Source organism: Capra hircus, chromosome 16, assembly GCF_001704415.2.
Source record: "Capra hircus breed San Clemente chromosome 16, ASM170441v1, whole genome shotgun sequence".
In the NCBI taxonomy this organism is placed as follows: domain Eukaryota; kingdom Metazoa; phylum Chordata; class Mammalia; order Artiodactyla; family Bovidae; genus Capra; species Capra hircus.
The window spans coordinates 52,360,607-52,377,806 of NC_030823.1; the positions used below are offsets into that span (position 1 = coordinate 52,360,607).

Here is a 17,200-nt window from a genome sequence, read left to right on the forward strand (position 1 = left end):
TTTAATCTATAAACCAGAATTTTGGAAATGTGACTAAATTTTTCAAAAGAGGGAAAAGGTATTACATTGTTAACTGATATCCAAGCTACATAATAATTATTTTTAACTTGGATAAATTAAACAATATTAACAGGCCATAGCCACAGTCATTAGCACATAACCAGTTAGTATGGTAAGTGGGAATTTCCTTCCTCTTTTTCAGAGTGAACCCTAGAAAAGATTCTAAAGGATGTGACACCATCTAACCTTCCCAGGAACTTTGAAAAGACAGTGTGTCAGCTAACTCAAACTGATACTTCCAGGCACTCTTACAATAGCTACTCAAAGACTCAATGTGTACTGGAACTTCCTTGGGCCTCAGTGCAAGGCACTGTGCTAACCATCTTGTGTGTAAGACAGTTTACTCCAGATAGCCCAACAGGAAGGCCCTGTTAGTGCCTCCTCCCAGCTCCCTGCCCCACTACCACACACACACAGAAGAGGAAACTGAGGCTTAGGGAAGTGGTCCAAGCTGCCCAAGGATAGGAATTGAGTCTCTGTCTATCCCCAGAGCCCAAGCCCATAACCACTGTGGTGTTTACAGTTAAAATTCTGCTAGATTGGCTTTGAGGTCCTAATGTAAAACATGGTGACTCTGGTTGACAGCACTGTATTACAGAACTAAAAATGCTAAGAGAGTAGAACTTAAATGCTCCCTCCTCCTCCCTAAAAGAAAGAAAAAGAGAAATATGCAAGCTGATGGGTGTGTTAATTAACTGGACAGTGGGAATCCTTTCACAATGTGTAGGTATATCAAACCACCACAATGTACACACAGTCTAAGTATCTTACAGTTTTGTCAATTATACCTCAGCAAAGCAAAGAGTTCAAAAGGAAAAGATTCTGTTGAAATACAATCTAACAACTTCTGCCCTAAAATCTCCAAATTTCCACAGAAATGTCAACAGGAGATGGTAACCTAAGGCAGGAATGGTCATCTCCACAGGAAATTTGTAACTTGAGTCTAAGTTGGAGACCATCTATATTAAAATTTCTGAGACACCTGGGAATATAAAGGATGTCAGCAGAAGTACCATAGGAAAAAGAAACAAGAAAAATTCCCATATACATACTTACTTGCCTTTAGCAAATCCATGATTTTTAATTTGGGCTCCTTTAGTTAGAAGAGGAATGCTTTTTTCCCGTTTTATTATCCTTCATACTACAACAGGGCTCAACTAAAACCCGAGGACCTCCTTCCAGACACTGGCCAGCTCCAGGGCCTTCCTCTCACCTCTCCAGCTGTCAGAACCTCCACTGTGATGCCTACTGCTGGAAACTGCAGGGAACATTTTTTAGGAAGTCAGAAGCAGAGGTAGGATGGCTTGCCTAAACAGAACCATCCTCTCTCCTTCCTTATTTTTCCTTCATAGCTCTTATCACAATTTTAAATAATTGCTTGTATAATTATGTTTACTGTACCTCCCCCATCAGACTGCAAGGAAGACAGATGGCATCCACCTTACTCCATGCTCCATTCTCTATACTCAGCAGCAGACCTGAAACATTTGTCACTTATATACTTGAATGAATAAGTGATTCTTACAAGTTAACTTAAACTTTTTAGAAAAAAGGCTGGGAAAGCACAGCTGAGTCATCTATCTGAAAGTATTTTCTCTATGCATGCCTGAATTTGAGATAGGTATTTCTGGGTCAATGTACGGATTCTTTTTCAGAAAATGTGGCACGCTCTCAATTTCAAGCAATCATTTGACAAGTAAACCTTTGGAACAAAAGCATATTTAAAAGAAAATTTTACTTCTCACCATATCCATAATTGGGAAACTGGGGTTTTATATATATATTACTAATACTATAATCCAAACAGGGTAACCTTGGTTTGTACACTAAAGAATCACAGGCCTGGGACTAAGTCTCAGGTTGATTTTCTCTAAAAGAAACTGAAGCGTCTCGATTTATTACAAGATTTCTGAGTCCGTTCTGTGGGCCAGGTAATGTTTTAAGCATCACACATACCTTAATACTGTGTCACTCTAGTGAAGAAGATGGACAAAATTAAACAAAGATATACAGAGCTTGGTAGCTATTGATGCTCTGAAGAGAAATCAAGAATGAGAACAGGACACAGTGAAGGGAGAAAGGAAAAGGTGTCTTTCAGACAAAGTGCTCATGGGAGACCTCTCGAGAAGCAAGAAGGAAATTGGGTGACAACATGCAGGAAAAACAGGCCAGGAGAGGACCTTGCTGAGACAGGAATAAGTGTGGTGAATTCAGGGATCAGACAGGCATGTCCGACATGTCCAGAGCTGTGGCAGGGGAGGGACGCAGGGTAATGCCACTGGAGAGACATGAGTCACACAGAATGAGAGGGGCAGAGGCCAGGCTGCACACTCCTCCCTCCAGACGAGCCAGCAGCCTCCCAGAGGCCCATCTCTGCTGTCCCAGAATCAAGTTCAATTCAGTTCAGTCACTCAGTCGTGTCCAACTCTTTGCCAACCCATGGACTGCAACATACCAGGCCTCACTGTCTATCACCTACTCTCAGAGCTTACTCAAACTCATATCCATTGAGTCAGTGATGCCATCCAACCATCTTATCCTCTGTCATCCCCTTCTCCTCCCAATCTTTCCCAGCATCAGGGTCTTTTCAAATGAGTCAGTTTTTTGTATCAGGTGGCCAAAGTATTGGAGTTTCAGATTCAGCATCAGTCCTTTCAATGAATATTCAGTACTGATTTCCTTTAGGATGGACTAGTTGGATCTCCTTGCAGTCCAAGGGACTCTCAAGAGTCTTCTCCAACAGCACAGTTCAAAAGCATCAATTCTTCAGTGCTCAGCTTTCTTTACAGTCCACCTCACATTCATACATGACCACTGGAAAAACCATAGCTGTGAGTAGACAAATCTTTGTTGGCAAAGTAATGTCTCTGCTTTTTAATATGCTGTCTAGGTTGGTCATAGTTTTTCTTCCAAGGAACAAGCATCTTTTAATTTCATGGCTGCAGTCACCATCTGCAGTGATTCTGGAGCCCAGAAAAATAAAGTCAGCTACTGTTTCCCCATCTATTTGCCATGAAGTGCGCAAAGAGTTGGACACGACTGAGCAACTGAACTGAACTGAACTGATGGGACCAGATGCCAAGATCTTACTTTTCTAAAGGTTGAGTTTTAAGCCAACTTTTTCACTCTCCTCTTTCACTTTCATCAAGAGGCTCTTTCAGTTCAGTTCAGTTCAGTTGCTCAGTTGTGTCCAACTCTTTGAGACCCCACGAATCGCAGCATGTCAGGCCTCCCTGTCCATCACCATCTCTGGGAGTTCACTCAGACTCACGTCCATCGAGTCGGTGATGCCATCCAGCCATCTCATCCTCTGTCGTCCCCTTCTCCTCCTGCCCCCAATCCCTCCCAGCATCAGAGTCTTTTCCAATGAGTCAACTCTTCGCATGAGGTGGCCAAAGTACTGGAGTTTCAGCTTTGGCATCATTCCTTCCGAAGAAATCCCAGGGCTGATCTCCTTCAGAATGGACTGGTTGGATCTCCTTGCAGTCCAAGGGACTCTCAAGAGTCTTCTCCAACACCACAGTTCAAAAGCATCAATTCTTCGGTGCTCAGCCTTCTTCACAGTCCCACTCTCACATCCATACATGACCACAGGAAAAACCATAGCCTTGACTAGACGGACCTTAGTCGGCAAAGTAATATCTCTGCTAGTTCTTCGCTTTCTGTCATAAGGGTGCTGTCATCTGCATATTTGAGGTTACTGATATTTCTCCCAGCAATGCTGATTCCAGTTTGTGCTTTATCCAGTCCAACATTTCTCATGATGTGCTCTGCATAGAAGTTAAATGAGCAGGACGACAATATACAGCCTTGCTGTACTCCTTTCCTGATTTGGAACCAGTCTGTTGTTTTATGACCAGTTCTAAGTGTTGCTTCTTCACCTGCATACAGATTTCTCAGGAGGCAGGTAAGATAGTATGGTATTCCCATCTCTCAAAGAATTTTCCAGTTTGCTGTGATCCACACAGTCAAAGGCTTTGGTATAGTCAATAAAGCAGAAATAGATGTTTTTCTGGAACTCTCTTGCTTTTTTGATGATCCAACAGATATTGGCAATTTGATCTCTGGTTCCTCTGCCTTTTCTAAATCCAGCTTGAACATCTGGAAGTTCACAGTTCACGTACTGTTGAAGCCTTGCTTGGAAAATCTTGAGCATCACTTTGCTAGTATGTGAAATGAGTGCAATTGTGTGGTAGTTTGAGCATTCTTTGGCACTGTCTTTCTTTGGGATTGGAATGAAAACTGACCTTTTCCAGTCCTGTGGCCACTGCTGAGTTTTCCAATGTTCTGGTATACTGAGTGCAGCACTTTCACAGCAACATCTTGTAGGATTTGAAATAGCCCAGAATCAAGGCCCAGGCCCATTTCAAAGATTTCTGAAACTGATCACTGTGACAAGTACAGTAGAAACTATGAGGAGTCTCTACTTACCTGTTATGTAACAAAAAGCATAAGAACTCTTGAATTCCCTACTTAGTGAAACAAGTTATCAGTGAACTGATCTGGAATGGTAGTATCAGATTTAACATAGTAAGATTAAGTTAGTAAGCTATGTAGTTATTAACTATTAACTGATCTCCTTAATTCTATGTCACAAATTCCTATCTCAAAGTGAAAAAAAGTCAGTATCCCGTCTCTGCCCCAATCAATGGCCACAAGCATCTTGCCCATCACTCGGTCACTAACAAACACCTCCCGAGTGCTGGCACATGCTGGCAGGGAAGACACAACGGTTAACACAGCTGACCCAGCCCTCCTCCTCAAGACCACCAGCAGAGGGACTGCTCCTGCTCTGCTTCCTAACACAAAAAACCTTACAGGTATTTGGAGTCTCCAGTTTTGACTTTGCTGCAGAGCCTCTCAAAGGTCCTCTATGCTTTCCTGTGATACTCATCCTCTGAACAAGGGTGACCTTCCAAGCTGGATGGCGGAAGCTCAGGGAACAGGACTCTCACGCCTTCCTCTGGGCCAAACTCTGCGCTACCAAGCACTTTCCACACATGGCCTCAGAGAGTCCTCACCATATTCACAGCAAACACTGACAGTACTTAAGGTACTAACCAGGCACAATTCCAAGCTCTTTCTGCAGCACCTCATGTAATCTTTACACTACCACCCGGCGGTGGGTCCTGTTATAACCACATTTTACAGATGAAACTGAAACCTGCCTGTGCTCACAGCCAGTAAGTGGCAAAGCTAGGATTCAAACCCGAACAGTCGGCTTCAGGGGCAAGACTCTCAAACACCATGCCTCAGAGGAGCCCGGTCGAGTAATTTTCCCATATCACAGAGTCATGGAGCCAAGTAAACCCATACAGGTGTCCACATTTTCACTACTAAACCATCACTGCAACCCGGAGATGCCTGGAAAGTCCCTTTCGGGCATCCATACGGTCAGGGCCATTTTTATAATCATACTAAGATGCCACCTGCCTTTTTGACTCTCAGGTGTGTACTCTCAGGAGTTTTCTGGAGCCTTTGACATATGATGATGTCATCATTCCACTGGCTAATGGAATGTGTGATTGTTTAACCTTGTGTTTTCAATATTCTGAGTCATGAATAAGGCCTATAGTCTGACTAATATCACTGGACCATGTTGATTCCCTGGTGTTGATACTGCACTGGAGTAAAAACGTTACCATCAGGGGAATTTGAGTGCAAAGGATCACACAAGGCTCTACTATTAATACTTTTACAATTTCCTGTGAATCTATTTCTCCCTAAAACCTGTTTCAATTGCACGGGAAATATCTAAATACATAATTGACGTAAACAAAAATCTTGAGGATGGCTGGACTAAGGAAGACCACCCCTGACCTTCCGGCACATCCTAGCTCAGGACCAAGAGGCAGAGAACAGGAGTGTGTGGTGACAAGAGGATCAAGGAAGGAGGCCGGAGCCACAGAGTCAGGCCCCCTCACCCCCACAGCTTCCTAAGTACGATGGGAGGGGCTGTTCCCCTACAGGCACAAGGGTTTGGATTTTTTTAAGGGTTTCATGGCTAATCACTAGAGAACAACAAGTAAAAGAGACTAGAACAAACTGAGATATATTAAAGGCAACAGCTTTTTGTCCCATTTGGGCTCCTGTAAGAATGGACAAGGAAAACAGAGTTCTTACCTTTTGCTTTTAAGCCCCAGATGGTGGGACTGCTACCATCTCAGCAATGCTTGGGGATTCCCAAACAAGTGTGTGTGTGTCTGTGTCTGTGTGTGTGTCTGTGTGATGGTGGGGCTGCTGCGATCTCAGCAAAGGCCTGGGGATTCCCAAAGGAGTGTGTGTGTGTGTGTGTACACTGTATGCCCCTCCCCATCCAGAGGAAGCCTGTCCCCACAGTCCTACCCAGCAGGGTCCCTTATCAGGCCTGCTTCCCACTCTTGCCTTTCATTGCACACTACACTCTGACACACTTACAGTCTGGCCTGGTTGATGGTCTCTCTAGCAAACAGGTCCCAGACACACAGGGCAGGTCTGTTTCACTTGCCTCACACCCAGAGCCCAGCACAGATGCCTAGCTCAGAGCAGTGGTCACTGTGAGCAATCAAACAAACAAGTGTCTGACAGTCAAGTGCCAGGAGGTACCGGAGCCATGATGGCTTTAAGAGGAGACGGACTCAGCTGGTAATGGAGTCCAAGGAAGTGGATGAGACCAAGAAGCAGAGAGCAAGAGAATGGTGAGGACCAGCCCTCAGGACACCACTGTTTCAGGGTCAAAGGAGCAGAGGAGACCTAGATGAAGACATCCCAGAGGCAGGAGGGGCACCAGGAGCATGGTGTCAGAAAGGCCAGGAAAAGGTTCAGGGAACGGAGGGAGGTCAACAGTCAAACACTGCTGGTGAGCCTTTAAAATATGCTGTATCTGATCCCTCCCTCCAATGCCCGCTGCCCATCTGTTAAACCTGAAATAGCACAGCAATTCCCATTTTTCCAACAGATGTCCAGTTGGCGCCCCTTGTGCCAGCACCAGCTACCCTAGGAACCGAAGAAAGCAACAAGGAGGAGGCGGGGTCCTGCCTATTTGCTAATGCAGGAGACTGATGGGGAGTTCCCACTGGGACCAGTGAAAGAAGACTGTGATAATCAGAGATAAGGAGGGAACTCTGTTTTAGTTAGGTAGCTGGGGGTGAGGCAGGCACATCTCAGAGAAGATGAGAGAGACTTGGTCTTGAAAGATAAGAGTGAGCCATGTGGGAGGACTAAGCGTTCCAGAGAAACATCCTGAGGAGACAAAAGCTTTGGCAAGTTTACGAACCAAAAGAGGTCAGGTCAGAGTGAGCCAGGAGAAAGCAGAGGCGGCCGCCACCAGGTGCTGCAGCACCTTCACCACCAAGCCTCAGAGACCAGCCTTTGGAGAGCGTGGGGCACTGCAGGGTTTGGAGCCGGGGCGTGACAAGATGTGATAAAGCCTCAGTGCTTCACATTTATTACTTGCTTACTCTTGCCCACAATCACATGGGATGGGAACCACTGCCATCCCTATTTAGCAGGTGAGAACAAACACCGAGAAGGCAGTGACTTGCCCAGGTTCACACAGCTGGAGAGGCAAAGCCAGGACTGAAGGAGAAATATGAGTCACAAGACAGCAAAGGTGAGGCAGAGCTCAGCTGCCCTGTAACCTTCTCTAACGAAGCAATAACATCTGAACAAAAAGAAAGGTAAGCCTCCTGTCATAGTGCCCTCCACAGTTATGTAAGGAAATGCTGTTCGAGTTGCTAATTTCTTTTTCAAATTTCAGAAATAACCTAACATTTGCTAACCAAAAGACAATGTCCTGGATTTTATAAAAATTGCTATTTACCTAGTAGAATACATGATTCAAAATGAGATTTAAGTGCTGTCATTATTCAATGCATTAGTTTCCTAAACTACACATTCTCTAATTGAGGTTCAAGTTATAACAGATTGGAATCACTTTACTTGGAAAGCTTTTTTAAGTCTTTAACATCAAATTGGTATTTAGAGTTACCTACAAAAAATAAAATTCTATATTAATGATATGCTACAACAGCAAAAGTGGTTTTGATATTTTATACCATACATTTTTAGGATTACAGAAAAAGCAGGAGAAACACTGAAAATGAAAGATAGCAGCCATCCCATAGTTTCACCAAACCTTTAGAAATGTTACAAACAGATTTCTCTAGATGGTTAGATGGTCTCCCATAAAAGATTTCCTGTAAAAGGAATAAATAAACCATTAATATGCAGAACCAATGGATCAATCTCAAAAACATATGCTGGCCAAAGGGAGATAAACACGAAGGAACACATACTATATGATTTCATTTACCTGAAAGTCTTGAACAGAAAAGACCAAACCACGGGGACAAAAAGCAAGCTAGTGGTCACCTGGGGTGGAGGCTGAGGGGTGCAGAGCAGCAAGAAGGAACTTTTGAGGATGATGGAAATGCCCTATATATTGAGAGTGGTGGGTAGTGCCATGAGTGTGAACATTTGTCAACACTCTTTTGAATGAGTATATTTTACTATATGTAAATTACACCTCAAAGTTGATTTTAAAGTAAAATAACTAAGTGAATCCTACACTCTATCTTTAAATCATGCTAAAATGAAACTTGCTCCTTGGAAGGAAAGCTATGACAAACTTGGACAGCCTATGAAAAAGCAAAGACATCACCTTGCCCATAAAGGTCCATATAGTCAAAATTTTGTTTTTTTTCAGTAGTCATGAATGGATGTAATAGTTAGACCATAAAGAAGACTGAGCGCCAAAGAACTGATGCTTTCAAACTGTGGTGCTGGAGAAGACTCTTTTGAGAGTCTCTTGGACTGCAAGGAGATCAAACCAGTCAATCCTAAAGGAAATCAACCCTAAATATTCATTGGAAGGACTACTGCTGAAGCTGAAGCTTCAATACTTTGGACACCTGATGAGAAGAGCCAACTCACTGGAAAAGACCCTGATGCTAGGAAAGATTGAAGGCAAAAGGAGACAGACGCAGCAGAGGATGAGATGGTTTGATAGCACCACCAACTTAATGGACATGAATTGAGCAAATTCCAGGAGACAGAGGGAGGACAGAGGAGTCTGGTGTGCTGCAGTCCATGGGATCACAGAGTCAGATGTGACTTAGTGACTAAACAACAACAACAAAAATGAAAGCTTAATGCTCCAAGAAAATAAAGAACAAAAATGTCAATGCCATAGAAAAAATTCTTCAAGGTTTTTCTTTAACCCAAGTCAAGCATTATTTTGTTCAAAAACCTCCACAAATGTCCCATCTCCCTAAGCAAAGCCCACTGGTCCTCACAATGACCACAGGTCTGATCCAATACCACACGTGGCCTGGAACCAGTCTGCTCCACCTGCTCTCCACAGTCTCAGATACAGACACTGGGTTTAGCACATAGCAGAGCAGTGGCACTGGCTGCTATTACATAAGACTGCATGTGACGTCTCATACTAATGTCTTCATTTTTAAGAGTATAAGAAGAAACAAGCTTTACTGACATTTCACTTAAATTTCTATCAGTAACTCCTTTTATACACTTCACCCAGAGATTGACTGCAAGTCACTGTATCAGTTTTAACCTATTTAATTAAAGCACCTCGTTTCTTAAATATCGATTTGACCAAAACCAGCACTGGGGTGGAGGTGGGGGGTGGGGGGGCAACAGCGGTAGGTGACAGGAGAGTTCAGATTCAATATCCCTTAAGTACACAACATAGTATATTCACAATACAATACATATTTCTGCACAACAGACTAATACTAATCACCACAGCAATTGTTGTCACCAGCAAAAACATCTGAATCAGAGAGTATTAAAACACTCAAATTCCATGAAAATTCTTCTTTGTTTAGACTTGCAAACAATATTCTTGGTTACTGTTCTAGATGCTGGGGAAAAAAAAAATAAAACGAGCTTCAGTCTCCTGAAATAGCATTAAATTGTACTTGGTTAAGGAATGAGTGAAACTGCAAAAAGGATAAGCAGATAAGACAAAGAACAAGAAAATCACATACACCATCTTTGCAAGAGAACAGCAGTCAAACAGCTCCAAAAACACATTAAAAAGTGTCCTCTTTCAGAAGGCTGGCAGGCCCATTAGGCTGTCCAGCTGAAGAAACTGTCCTCAAGTATGGTGTTAATAGTGAACAAACATATTAGCATACTCTTGCTCACTAACAATCTCATCTCCCCAGGGCAGGAAAAGTGACATTCTACAAAACCGGAAATCAGAGTATGTCTCTGTCCAGTGGCTTCCCATTGCATTTATTTTTTTAATGCATTTATTTTTGGTTGCACTGGGTCTTTGTTGCTGCGAGCAGGCTTCTCGCTGTCGTTAACTTCTCTTATTGTGGAGCAGGGGCTCTAGCTGTATGGGCTCAGCAGCTATGGTTCCTGGACTCCAAAGCACAGGTTCAGTGGTTGTGGCACGTGGGCTTAGTTGCTCTGATGCATGTGGCTTCCTGAACCAGAGAGCGAACCCATGTCTCCTGCATTGGGAGGCAGATTCCCATCTATTGTGCCACCAGGGAAGGCCCCTCCATTGCATTCAGAATAAAAGATAACTTCTCATGGCCCTTAAAAGTGAAGTGAAAGCGTTAGTCGCTCAGTCATCTTTGACTCTTTGCGAACCCATGGCCTGGAGCCCACCAGACTTCTCTGTCCATGGAATTCTCCAGGCAAGAATACTGGAGTGGGTTACCATGCCCTTCTCCAGGGGATCTTCCTGTCCCAGGGATTGAACCCAGGTCTCTTGCATTGCAGGCACATTCTTTACCGTTTGAGAATACCCAAGAAGTCCTACAAAACTGGCCCTCACCTCTCACATCAACTTCATCCTATCCAGAGTCCCTAAGGCTCACCAAGCACCAGCCCCGGCTGCTCTCTGTTCCTTGAACCAGCAAGCTCATTCTCACCTCACACTCTATGCACTCACTATTTGTTCACACTGCCAATAATTTTCTTTCCCCAGAGCTACACACATCTGGTTCCTGGTTATTACTTGAGTCTCTGTCCTATTTTTAATCAGTTCTTCAGAACAGCCTTCCCTGACCATGTAATCCAGAGAACCTTCCCCCATCTTCACCCATCATTCTTTATCACATTACCTTATTTCACCGTCTTCACAGCATTTTTCACTATCTGAAATTATCTTGTTTGTCATCCTGCTTTTTAACTGTCTCCCTCTAAGAGAAGGTAAGTTACAAAGCACAGCCCTTGCCTGTCTAGTTCCCTGCAGGCAGAATTCACAACACATGGGATCCAGTCTATGCAGGACAAAAGAGGGGACGAGAGAACATTCAGAACAGCTAAAGTAATGCACTCTGGATCTTTCCATTATTCTGACAGCTTATTACAATTCTAAGAGTTGAATCTGCAGCATCAGTGATTAAAAGCTTATTTCAGTATGTAAAATTTCAGAACAAGTTTGGAAGGCTAAATTGCTTTGCTACTCATTACTGACAATACCATGGATGATTGATCAATATATTAAGTTGCTGCCGGTGGCTCAGCAGTACAGAATCCACCTGAAATGCAGGAGATGCGGCAGAAGCCTCAGGTCAGGTCCCTGGGTCAGCAAGATTGGAGAAGGAAATGGTAACCCAGTCCAGTATTCTTGCCTTGAAAATCCCATGGACAGAGTAGACTGGCATCATGGGATCGCAAAGAGTTGGACACGACAGCAACTAAAACAATGGCAAATCATAAATCTATTATACTGACAAAGTTTCATATATTCATAGCAATGAGTTATATAATGGTTCTTAAAAAAAACTGTGTGACTCAATAAGTTAGTCATCAAGACACCTGTATTAAACCATTAGGGCTTAAAACTACACAATGTTATACATCAAAATATCTTGCTAAAGCAGGGGAAAATCATTGGGCTCTACCTAAATAGTATAGTTCTCTTCTCCTCCTAAGCACCTGATGGGTTTGCACTGCTTTCCCCTCTTGAGTTTTAAATTAGATGTAGCCATAGAAGTAACTTTGGCCAATTATGTAAAAGACATGTGTACTGACACAAAGCCTCCGTCATCCTTGGTTCTTAGGCAACTATTAATACAATGGTAGATCCACACTGGATGTTAGCAAGAACAGGAAATCAGTTGCTGTATAAGATGCTGAGATTTTGGAGCTGCCTGTCTGTAAGTACCGCATAACACAGCTCATCCTGACCAGTACAGCAGTATAGCGTGGGAATCAAGAACCTGGGCTGTGGAATCTGACCAGCCTGGGTGTGACACAGAGCTCTGTCACTTACTATTTGAGAGATCATGGGCCTCTGGCCTTAATGTCTTCATCCATAAAATACTTATCATACCTACTCTTCACAGAGAATTAGACATGAGTTGGACACAACTTAGTGACCAAACCACCACACTCTTCATACAGTGGCTGCAAAGACTTGAGTTAAGAGAACATATATGTAACACACACTACAGTGCCTGGCATGTTGATTCAGTACTCACTAGACAGCAAGTGGCATTAAACTTCAGCACATCTACTTTAAGCCACTATGAACATATTTACATTATGGGACTTGGTGGCCCTGGATGTTCTATAAGGTAAAGCATTCTAAACTCTGGGACAGCCAATTATAAAGTTCTGGTTTCTCCTAGAAAAATCTAGGAAAAGATAAGAATTGTGGAACATCTCAGTTAACAGGGATGGGTGTGGAATGATAGTGAAGCAAGCAAAAGATATCTATGATTTGAAAGTAGAAAGAAAAGAAAATGGAGAGTGAGGGGAGACGGTACAGTGTCTGGAAAGACTGGGTTCTAAATTAGGAAGATAAGGGACAATAAGAAAAGGTTAAGTGCTGAGAACAGACAGAAAGAGAAAATAAGCAAAGAGCATGTGGGCCTAGAGCTTTGTGGATCCCAGGGCTGAAGGGGGAGATACAGCCTGGCCTGCTACACCTGCAACGCCTTGGAACAGTGATTGATAAGACAGCAGTTCAAATCGCTGCTTCAACAGTCAGTGCTTAAATGCCAGAAGGCTTTGGACTCTGTGGTTTCTTCTAAAGGACTTACTTGTAAACAGTATGGTATGCTGACTCCCAGGATCCTTCAGTCCCTAAAACTCAGCTGTCAGGCATGTATAAATGACAGACTCCATGATACTGTCTTAGAAACTTAGATACCAACCATAAGATTCACCAAAGCAATGTTGACCAGGCCCTAGAGAGAAATATCTAACCCTAAAGTCATCATCAAGATTTTCATTAAAAATTAACCCTGTTCAAGTTAAAACTTGCTTAATATCTAAATTTTTGTGTAGTTGTTTTGAGGCTTTTCAGGTACTTACTGCTCAATTTCACTGGCTGAAAATAAAAATAAACACAAGAGGGAAAAACAGCAAATGTCCTGAAACAATTCATAATTTTTAAAAATCACGGAGATGGGACAGTTGTTGAAAAACACTCACATATTGTATGTCATGATATAATAATCAGGTCTCAGTATCATAAGACTAATACTCTTCAAAGAATAAAAATATAACTAAAGATGCTGAAAATTTTACTATAAAAAGTGGACATTTTTATAATCCAAATAAAAGTTTCATCACTACCAGACCACTAAAGTTACACCCAAATCAGAAATGTGCTAGCCATTAAAAACATAAGAGGACCCTTTCCCACTGATATTTGGCATCAAAGGGAGTCCTCTGCAAGAAATTGTAAAAGAGCCAAAAAAAGAACTGGTTATTGCTCCAACTCTTTGAATGTCATGTGGACTTTCCTTAAATGCAAGTTCTTCTGATATAACTGCAATATTAAAGCAAAAGTGTGAGGTGTCAAACAGGTCTAAATATACTTGAAATAAAATATTACTAGCTTAGTACAGTTAGCCACCTGAAATAAATGACACTGAAGAGTGATGCAACCTAAGTGATGTCAATATTTAGATTCCGCTTTGGAACCTTTCACCATCATTCCAGTCCAGAATCAAGACTCCTCTAACAACAGCTCTGAGACAGTAGAAAAGCAAGTTCCATGAGGAGACAAGATCAGCATTAAGACTCAATCTTAAAAGAGGAAAATAAATGAACTTTATGACATGTATATGCACATAACTTTGATGAACAGTGACTATGAAAAAATCCATTCTATTCTCTTTTCCCCTCCCCCATCTCACCATTTCAAAAATAATTTGTCTTCAAAAGCATGTCAGTAAATCTGCAAGCTTTAAGAATAATAGAAACCATGTGCCCCATGTGTTCGCCAGATTCATTTTTTATGATGTATGGTCCTCTGCATTAAAATCAACAAATTTTTGATAAAGTAATGAAAATAAATCAAAAGAATCCATTCCAAAAATTTCACATCTCTCAGTCTCAACAGAGGACTGAATGTATTAAACCTGGTCACCTAATGAAATTGGACTTGTGATCTCCAGCAAGAGGCACCTGTAAAGAATAAAAAAGGTGTCTGAAGTTTCAGTTGATAAAGATATTTGTCCGTTGAAAAATGTTTTCAAGCCTGAGAGTTTTAAGCTAAGCACCAAAAATTACAGACTTCTCATATTTAAGTTCTCTCCTTCATATTAAAAAAAAAAAAGTTTTATAAAGATGTCAAGACAGAACGCTTCTAATATCCATACATTCCTGTAACTGCAAGTGAAAAGATATTAAGACTAGAAAACAAGAATCCTACCTTAGAATATATAAAATCTACATAATTGGTTCTACTTATCAGAACACCCTTAAGGCTACAGAATTATTTAATCTCCAGGTAATCCCACACCCTCCTGTAAGGAGAAACATATCTTATGTTTCAATATCCATCCTCTTGTTTTTATTCTAAATTGGTTTTTAAAGGACAGAAGGCTTAAAGTTTCCCATTCAGTTTTGGTCTCTAAAAATAACTTTCAATTTTCTCCTTGCAACCAGCGAGTTATTACAAAATAAAAAGCACTAAAAATGGAAGCTTAATAAGCTTCAAAACAAAAACAAAATAACACCAGAGAAAGCAAAAAAAAAAAGTAAGCCTGAACTGAGGTCCCTAAGAATGCCACAGAAACGCCAACTCACGCCAAGACAATGCACACTCCATTCCACGAACAAACACACACTATGAAAATGACGAACTAATGAATGGTATTAAGCAACAGAAAGGAAAATCTAGGAGGAATGAAGGTGTGTGTTACTATCTTTTAAAAATTAAGAACTGGTCTAACATCTAGATAATGTATTCGTATAAATTCTTATTTTTAAACTCACCTGATTCATTTTCAATTCCTGTTGTGCTCTGAAAAGATACACACAACAAAGAAACTTCTTTGATTACATGAGCCCTAAAAAGAAAAACAGACAATTGTGATATGTACCTGCCTACAAATTTACAGTGATTTAAAACCACATACAGAACTGTAGAGTCTGCTCAAAGGACTATTCATAAAGCAACTCCATGCTAGATCAACTTCAATCTACGCTAAGAACTTACTTTGCAGATTTATTATCTACAATAAAATAGATGTCTTACTATCCTTTACTGGGGCTTCATTGTACTCTACAATTGAAAGCAGACTCATTAGAATGACATCAGATTTTTGCTTTGGAACTGAAGCATACCTAAGAAGAAATAAATTAGCTTTGTTAGCAGAAACACAAAGCAGTGCTGAGTAATTTATTAAGCAATGTAAAGGTTCTTCTTTGACTTACATCAATACTGTGTTGAATACAAACACAATCAGACCCCTATACATTATTTTGTTTTTCAAGTTCCTGAAGCAGAAAGGGTGAGTTTACTAACATTTCCATGGAGATTTCTCTTTGAGAAAAAGAATGGAAACCTTGTAGTAAAATGCAAATATTTTAGTAAAAGCTGTTTGGAAAGAACTACAATTACTCCTTTAAAATTTTTCTTCAATTTATTCATAGTATAGGAATGGGAAGACAGAATTATTTCTTGCAAATGCAAATGACATCCTTGTTTCTAAAGAACAATCTCTGAAGATGGTCCTTTCTGCAACCTTCTCTCTTAGGAGTCATTCATAATCTACGGAAATCATGAAAGTAGCACTGCCACTGTAATATTCTTGTTTCATCATGCATACATACACATCATTAAATAGAATTCTATTTCTTCACGGATTTACCTACATTCATGTTTCTTTCCTAGACGCACAAGACTCACGTTGCACTTCATGTTCTAACTGCTAATACCCCAGGAAATTATAACTTAGGGACATTCTTCATCCTAAAACATACTGCCTGGCCCCTATCACCAAGAACAGTGCTTTGACATTTCTCCCGGTTTCATTAATAAGGGTTATTTCAGATTTTTCTCCTTGAGGTCTTTAACCACACTCACCTGAACACCTTTAACAGTCAAAGGCACTGTATTTAACTTAAGGCCTAGTCACCTGAACTAGTTTTTATTGATAACTGGCACAGGTAATGTATTTGACAACTTGCAATTTGTTAGAAAGCTCAGCGCTAGCCAAATCAATATACACTCTGCAGAAGTAAATACGCAGTGAATATGATTTCAGAAAACTGGTAATTAACCCATGAAGTTCATTCCTTTAACTTTATAATATTCAGCATCATTCTCACATACATTTAACATGTCCTTCCTCAGCATACATATTCTTCACTGAAATTAAGCCTTTTCTATTATGGCTATACAGTTCCACCAGGAGGGCCCTGGTGACACCTGAGGCACCCAGGAGTGAAAGAAATGGCAGGGATTTCATCTACCCTCTCACTACACTTTTATAAATGGATTTACTAACACTGGCCATGAAGACTAGCTTTCCGGGGGAAAGAAAAAACCCCTGTAGTAAAATGCAAATGTTTTAATAAGAAAGATCTTTGGAAAGATGTTTTACCATTTCCTTTGCTCTCTTTTCCTTCTCGCAAGAACCATTGATTATCATTAGGAAGCTTCCTCTAAGACAACCAGGCTCTGGGCTACCGTCACAAACCAGCTCAGTTAATTTTCACAAGGTTAGTTTCTCAACTAATGACAGAGAATCAAGGAAGCTAAAATTACTCGGTAACTTTTGTTTCTGCTATGGCTTCTGAACCATATTTCACCAGCTTTTTTATTCCTGCCTCACCTTGCACCTACTATATGCCAAGCTCTACTTCTGAGCAGTGAGCAGACAGATCCCTGCCCTCTAACAAATAAGCAAGCAAAATGTGTAGTATGTCA

General features: G+C 41.2%; 1 protein-coding gene across 5 annotated transcripts in view; it reads right to left on the bottom strand.

Annotated features, from left to right (window-relative positions):
• Window positions 1-17,200, bottom strand: part of PRDM2 (PR/SET domain 2) — a 131,973-nt gene that overhangs the window by 99,411 nt on the left and 15,362 nt on the right. For all 5 annotated transcript variants that reach the window (XM_018060604.1, XM_018060600.1, XM_018060601.1 and 2 more), the window contains exon 2: window positions 15,262-15,335. In XM_018060604.1, coding sequence (XP_017916093.1) covers window positions 15,262-15,270 — 9 coding nt within the window. In that variant the 5' untranslated portion in view covers window positions 15,271-15,335. The remainder of the gene's footprint in view (window positions 1-15,261; window positions 15,336-17,200) is intronic.